We start from the raw sequence: 7,774 nt of genomic DNA, 5'->3' as shown, positions 1-7,774 counted from the left end.
TAATGGAATTGATCAACTCAGTTAGAAACACCTATGCAAGAGAGCCTGGCTGGCATAAACTCCAACTAAGAGACTTCACAAGCCATTGCAACCGCAATGCAGATGCGGCTGCCCTAGCCCTACCAACCTAACAGCGGTACTAGCCTACCCTGAAATCAGCTAGCCCACCTCTGCTTAAAATTATTCATAATAAGCATTTTAAACTATAGCATTGCTCTCTTTTACCTACCTAATTAGTAATATGCATGTCTATGAATACAGTTCATGTTCTCAATTTATCTTGTATGAATGATTTATGTAAAATTAAAGTATGATTACCACTTCAGATGAGGATTTTGAACTCGCTTGAGAACTACATGTCAGTACACCTGAAGATGAGATCCTTAAGGGGAGAAGCACCTAGAAAAACATTACAATAGCATTAGGAGCAGTGCATTAATAGACAATCATCAGTGTGTAATCATTATCCTGTATACATATTGAGAAACCTTACAGTCTCTATCAACTTCCAGCAGCGAGAGAGAGCGCGCAATTTACAAATAATCCCACATCCTGCTGGCTTCGGCTGAGAGTTAGTTAGATACTGCTTATGGCCTGACTTGGAACTGCAGTGACAGAATATTATTTTACTATTATTTATTATTAGACATTCAGGCCAGAAGGCAGTTTGTGTATATTTGTAAAATCACACTGTGAAATAGAGGTCCCACAACCTTACCTTTCTTGGGTGGTGAAAGAATATTAATGTGATGTCACTTTGATTTATGGCTTTTTTTATCCATATGACACACAATATGTTCCAGCTCTACCATGCATGATTTATATATTACACACAGGTCACATGGTGGGTTTGGATTATTTTTACATGCACGGGCCACCTATTCCATGCCATATTCAAATCACGGCAATTTAACATTTAGGGCCTGATTTAGATCTTGGTGGATGGGTTACTCTGTCACCACGGTGGGAGGATATCCCAAATCTTCAAAATATAAATCCTATTATATTCTATGGGATTTATTTTTCGACAGAAGGGATATATCCATCATCATTGTGACAGAGTAACCTGTCCACCAAGATCTAAACCAGGCCCTTAAACTCACAATTCCTAAAACTCACATTGCATTTCTAGTTCATTACCTTTTTGTGATCACTTTTCCCATAGAATCCAAAACGAACCACAAGTCTACATCAATAAATACCACATGTCATGCTGAGAACACATCTTTGCTGGCAATTAAACTCCTGGATAGCCAAATCAGCAAACAATGGAGTGACATTGCTGACTTATTCATCTTCTGATAACTCACTGATATATGGCATACTAAAGCACGAATGGAACATGTTTAAGCCTGTCCCAGATTTGGTAAGGTTGAACAGAGTTTGTTTTTTTAATCAAGTGTGGTAAAGAAATGCTATGTTGAAATATGTAATATACTCCATGAAAAATCAATACCCACAAGTTTATATAATATAACATGTTGCGCATTCAATATGGTGTAACCAAAATTAAAGCTTTTTCATACAAAGACATATGCCTAACCCCTTTGTTACTTGTAATTTGTGCCTATAGCATATAGTACAGCATGGGCATGTAAGACAATAGATCGATAACTCGTAGGGGAGTGGGTGGTAGAGGCCTCAATACTGATATACACTGTGGCTCAGCTCTCTCAAATGTAAGTTATCTTGTACCCAGAAAGTAAAAGCAGGTTTGTGTGAATATTCCAGAGTTTAGCCACAAACAGGAAGTGCATGTGTAGCATTTGATAGATCCAACACTTTGACCGGAAGTCCTTCCTTCAGTAAGATGGCGGTCAGTAGCTCTGCAAAGCGACGTACCACTGTTCTCCCGGGCTCTCTTGTCTCTTTGCTGAAAAAAATTTCAACCTCTCCTTTTTAAAATGAAAAGGACGCCCTTCTATCTGTTTGTGCTGCCACATTAGCCACTCACTGCTATGGACATTCCTGCTCCAGCACTCTATACGGGTGGCGGACTGCTGGCAAAGGGGCCTACATATCCCAGGGGGCACAGCGACCTTGCAGGAGGAGACAAGCACCATTCCCGCGCCACCTGGTGCATAAAGATCCCGCAGGGCTCCTGCAGTGCGGGTCGCACGCGGGCCAAGGACGGGCCTATCTGTGCCCGTCAGGAACTGTAGGAGGCCGGCTGGGCCACCCCCCTTTAGCTTGCATCTGGTAGAGCCCAGGAACTTGTTTTGAGGAGCCTGGGCAATAATTGAAGATTGAAGATTGGTGTACTGCTGAGGTACGGGGAAGGGAACGCCTATGCCACAGGGTGGGGCCTAGTCTTCACTCTGTGAATAACTTCACACGGACACTAACTGTAGACACGGGCCGAAGACCACGAGCGGTCTCGCGCCCATTTATTTATAGCCTGTGGGCGAGCTCACCCTCAGGGTGTATGAATGCGTGCATGTGTGTTTACGTGTGTGCATGCGTGCATGTATGGACGGGCCGGGTGGCTCCGTCAGTACAATTGGGTCTGGTGGCAGTCAATTGTTCTTAAGTCTGTAGTGTTTTGTTTTTCTTTCCTTTTTAAAAAAAAACTACTGTGAAGGATCTTCAAAATGAACAAGGGTAAATCTTCTACGGTGCGGGGGGTGGTGGGAACCTTAGATGCATTTCTAATAAATATTGAGCCGGTGTTAATCCATGAAATACAGCTAACGGAACGCAGACTCTCGCTGGAACCACAAAACCACATAGTAGGACCTGTAGTAATCCCCCCGCAGTAGTAATCCCTCAAATTAGTAATGACAGTAATCCATGTATAACTGTAATGTCTCAATCTATTGTAGAGGATCCGGAAGACGTAGCTCCAACAGAGAACCCAGACCTAGTAATAAAAGGTCCCGGCCAAATGTGATCACCAGAGACCAAAAGGCTAAATCCAAGGAGCATGGCGGACTTACGCCCCCACCTAAAAAGAGAAAGGGACAGGGTATAAATAAATTAAGAAATCCTGCAAAAAATCAGGCCTGTAAGAGTAAGCCTGTGGGGAAGCCAGCAAATCAAGAGCAGGTCCCTATTACAAGTGGTCAGAATAGTTTATGTCTAAGACCTCAGTGTGAACTTGGATGGGAGGATTTTTGGGTAAAAATGGAATCAACAGTGGAACTTATACTGGATCCAATAAAGCACATGCTCACACAAATTAACAACAGGTTGGTAACACTGGAGAGCTCTCTGAATATTAACCCAACGGTGTGTACCTGCTGTAGCCAAATAGCCCATTCGAGTTCAAAAACAGCAACACTAGGCAGCCATGTTTTAGCGAGCCATGATAATGGGGTGGCACAACAGCAGCAGACACAGCCAGATCCTATCACTTCAAATGTTCGGACTAGATCAGAGCTGCTGAGAGTAAGAGCATCCAACGCCTCTCATAACCAAGTGCAGTCAATCCATGTAAGACAAGACATATCATCAGGGTCAGGGAAAGGGAGGCTGGTGGAGAACTCCACGCCGACCGCTAATATGGTGAATATCCCCCCAGTTACAACAGGTAGCTTAACATCAAGGCAGGAATGCACACCAGGATCCAGGAAATCGACCCTCCAGCCGGTAGCAACTCCATATACCATTATCTTAGCGAATGTCCCTCACTCTCAATTGGAACAGTAAAGCATTGGACAACCCTGAGAAACAAGGCTCTACATTTGTTGGGGGCAAGGGCGAGGCTTACCAGCATCCTGTTTGCTGAGTTTAAATAGGCTAGACGAATTGCCTGGGTAGGAGGATCAGTTAAATCCTTGCCCGGTGATTGTATAGTGTTATCATTTGGCTCGCCTAACCTGGTTAAAACCATTCTGGAGAGAGATGGATCCAGATACTCCTCTATAAGGGGTATAATTATCTTACCAATGGGTTTTTTCTACAACCTCCCAGGTGTCCAGAGTACTATAGTGAGAACTGCTTAGGAGGTATTCAACAAAGATTCTATATTCCAACTAGCAATCAATTCGAAGCCCTAAGTTCCCTGGGGGAAATTGACAGACTGAATGCGGGGGCATATCATCCCGCCAAGAATATTGAGGCAGTAAGGACTTCTGGGGAGGATCCTTCACAACCTGGGATAAGGAATACAGTGTCAGAAGGTAGCAAGTTCGTAAGACCAGGGGTTGAGCGAGTGAGGGGTCAAGAAGAAGGCAATGAGGTTCCCTCCACTCTTAAAATTGCTCCTACCACGCAACTATTTGAACTTCCCTACACTGGGGATAGTATCAGCTCCAGGAACACGCTATTGCTGCCCTCTGTGAATGGTGATTTGCCCTCCTGTGATATTATTTCCTGGAATATCGCAGGATTGCAATCAAAAAATAGATAACCCAGAATGGCACAAGTTTATTCAGGATAGAGATATTATAGGATTACAGGAAACCTGGGCCAATGAGCCAATCAATATTAATCGGTTTAAAACTTTTAATACACCAGCTGTCAAAGGCCGTGGGGGCAGGCTTAAGGGTGGCCTGAGTCTGTACATCTCTAATAAGTTGGTAATTGCTAAAATACTATGTACTTTTTGTGTAGAAGCTTTTATCAGATAATTAAGGTGTTCATACTTATGAACCAATGTGTAATATTAGTGAATTTTTATAATAATGTGATTTCAACAAAACTTTTCTAGTTTTAAAAAGTTTATGTAAAGAGCTATATGCAATTTGTAATGCTAGCCCTGCCAATGCTGCAATAATTATGATGGGCGATTTTAATTGTGCAATGTGCTCCGCTGAGGATAGGAGATTGAGTGGTCATTTATATGAGGAATCAACTCACTTAACTCATTTTTGTCATTCCCCGGCGGGAGAATTGTTTAACAAAGTTCTAGCTACATTTGATCTAGGCTTTGTGAATGAGCTTATGGAGCTCTCATTAATGATGCCTTATACTTATAATGGAAGAGGTGCCTCTACAATTGATTACATATTAGTCTCCCATAATCATGTTTTAAGACTACTTAGTTTGGAGGTTGACCAAAATCCTTTAAGTGACCATTTCCCGCTACACTTGGTTGTTGTTTTACCAGTAAAGAAGGTATCAAATACAAATAAGGATAAAGAGGAAGCGGGTGAACTGACATTAGACAAACATAATGGGTATATACTTAAATGGTCAAAGGTGGATCCCTCCGAAGTAACTAGATCTCTTGTGGTTAATTGCAAGACAGCAATCAAAACTTGCCTGTCCGAGATAGCACCGGCAGACAGTATAGTTACATCTTATGCTGAAATATCACATGCTCTTAAAAATTTACTACTGGTGCAGAATCGTAAGAAAAACAAGGACTCAGGCTGGTTGAGTTCAAGATGTACTAAAGCTTATTGTAACCTAAAATTAGAATTACACAGGCACCCCAGAATAGTGGAAAATATTAGACTTGCAAAGATGGAATATCGACAGGATTTAAGGGAAAGGAAGAATACCTTGAGAAATGAAGCATAGGAAGCCCTACACACAGCGGCAGTTCTGAAGGATTGTGCAGCTTTTTGGAGGGCGGTGAAGTCACCTTTCCTAACCACACTTGATTGTCCATCAATAGCTATTGCTATTTCAGAGGAGGAGTGGATAACCCATTTCATGCAGGTATACAGTGGCATCGATGCTGCCCATGTTACACCTGTCGGAGAATTAGAGAACGACCACCCAAAAATGAACTTAAATTTCACTTTAGACAAAGTGATTAGAGGATAGCATGGGAGCAAGTCTAGTAAAACACACGGTCCGGACGGCATCCGGATAGATTTGTTTAAAGTCAATGTCACACTATGGGGGCCTATTATACCACAGGTTATAAATGCAAGCTGTCAAACAAAACTGACAGAAACCTGGGGTGGGTCATTAGTAGTACCGATTTTTTTAAAGGGAGATTGCCAGAATCTGGGCTGCTACAGATCGATCTCCTTATTGGACTCAACGGTGAAAGTGGTGGGGCGAGTGATTTTAGAATGTTTGCAGGAATGGTCGGAAGAAAATAACATTTTAACTGACTTACAATAAGGTTTTCAAAAGGGGATTGGAACCATGGAGCAGTGCTTAAATGTATCCCAACTTATAGGAAAATACACGAAGGCTAAAAATAGTAGATTGTACATGATCTTTGTAGACCTAACCGCTGCCTTCAACTCAGTAAAACATGTAAGATTGTGGGAAATTCTTGAGGACTTGAAAGTAGATCCCCAAATAATTCCCTTTTTAAGAAATCTTTATAACAGCGCAAAGGCTAGTGGGCGTTATGGAATGGGGGGATATACAGCTAACTTTCCTGTCAGAAGGGGGTGAGGCAGGGCTGTGTGCTCGCCCCCTCTCTGTTTAACTTGTATACAAACGGATTAGGGGAAGCACTAGCAAAAACTACACATGATTTTTCCTGTTACCAGTCGGCCCATCCCGGTACTTCTTTATGCGGATGACGCAGTTATGTTGGATAGAACTCAAGTTGCCCTCCCAAGGGTCCTTAACAGATTCTTTGTTTTCATAAAGGATCTAAGTCTTAGTATCAATATCTCTAAGACTTATGTAGTGAGATATGGTCATGGACCCAGGCGAGTGAAAGAGATCTTTGTAGAGGGGCAGGAACTAAACTCGACTAAGAGTTTTTCGTATTTGGGCGTTTTGTTCAATCAAAATGAAATGTGGGCCCAAACTATAACTGCCAAAAAATTTACGCTTATCCGGACTTCGAATGCCCTGATGGGCTTTTCTAAGAAATTGGGCAGGAAACCCACTTTGGAGCTGATCCAAATTACCAAAGCGAGGTGTATCAGCTCCACGATGTATGCAGCAGAGGTTTGGGGTCTAACAAACACAACACAGCTGTAGTAGGTGGAGAATTCCTTTTTAAGATGTATACTGTCTGTTCCCCCTGAGTTCATCAGCTTTTATTTGCCACGAAGAGTTGGGCCTTCCTTTTCTATCCGATTTAATTAAAATAGAACCGATACTATTTTGGCATAGTGTCTGGAATAAGGAGCAAACACAGTTAAATAGGGATATTATTGCTGTTTCCCTCAAACTTGATGGAGCGCAAAAAATACCATGGATTAGATATGTTCGTGACTTTATGACCGATTTGGGCCACATAGGGTATTTTACAAATCCAAGCTCCAAGCAGAAAATCTAGCCGGAAACATTAAAAAGGGAGGTTCTTGGTATGCTAGAAGAGGCTAGACTGTCTATTGAACTCACTAAACCTACTGTTAACCAGCATCAAAGTATTGTAACAACTTTTGGAATAGAGCCATACTTGTCATATGTTCCTGCTATATTCGATAGAATGTTATAGATTAGATGTAGGTTAAATATATTTCTCAGGATGGTTTTGTGGCCCAAATTGAACGATTGGTCAAGACATCTTGCACTGTGTCCATGTGATTACCACTCATGCCAGTCTACAGTCCATACTGTTTTTTTCTGCAAATTTTATTCTGAGCTGAGAAAAGTGTGGCTGGTCCCACTAGTAAAAACTTATGGACTAAGACAGTGTTGTCCTGCTTTCTTAAAACTCCAGCAATTGGATAAGGATCACACAGTATGGAGAATTGCCATGTTTTTAAAGAGAGTATTTTATCTAAGGAAAAGATTAAGTAATACTGTTGATGTATAAACTTTTATCTGAATGGTTGCTGAATTTTTATGGAATAACCTTGCTCACTCTTGAAGATAACGTATTTGCACATTATTGAAAGCTGCTACTACGAATTTTTATTATCTAATTGAATGTAATATATGACTTTTATATTTGTGCTTTTAT

General features: G+C 41.5%; 1 protein-coding gene across 1 annotated transcript in view; it reads right to left on the bottom strand.

Moving 5' to 3' along the window:
- Positions 1-303: 303 nt before the first annotated feature.
- LOC147722710 (uncharacterized) overlaps positions 304-7,774 on the bottom strand; it is an 819,082-nt gene continuing 811,611 nt past the window's right edge. Inside the window, exon 7 of the mRNA XM_086967362.1 lies at positions 304-399. Within this exon, the coding sequence (XP_086823488.1) occupies positions 304-399 (96 nt within the window). The remainder of the gene's footprint in view (positions 400-7,774) is intronic.

The sequence above is a fragment of the Lissotriton vulgaris genome, chromosome 4_1 (assembly GCF_964263255.1).
Source record: "Lissotriton vulgaris chromosome 4_1, aLisVul1.2, whole genome shotgun sequence".
Classification (NCBI taxonomy): domain Eukaryota; kingdom Metazoa; phylum Chordata; class Amphibia; order Caudata; family Salamandridae; genus Lissotriton; species Lissotriton vulgaris.
This window is presented reverse-complemented; position numbering and strand designations above follow the sequence as displayed.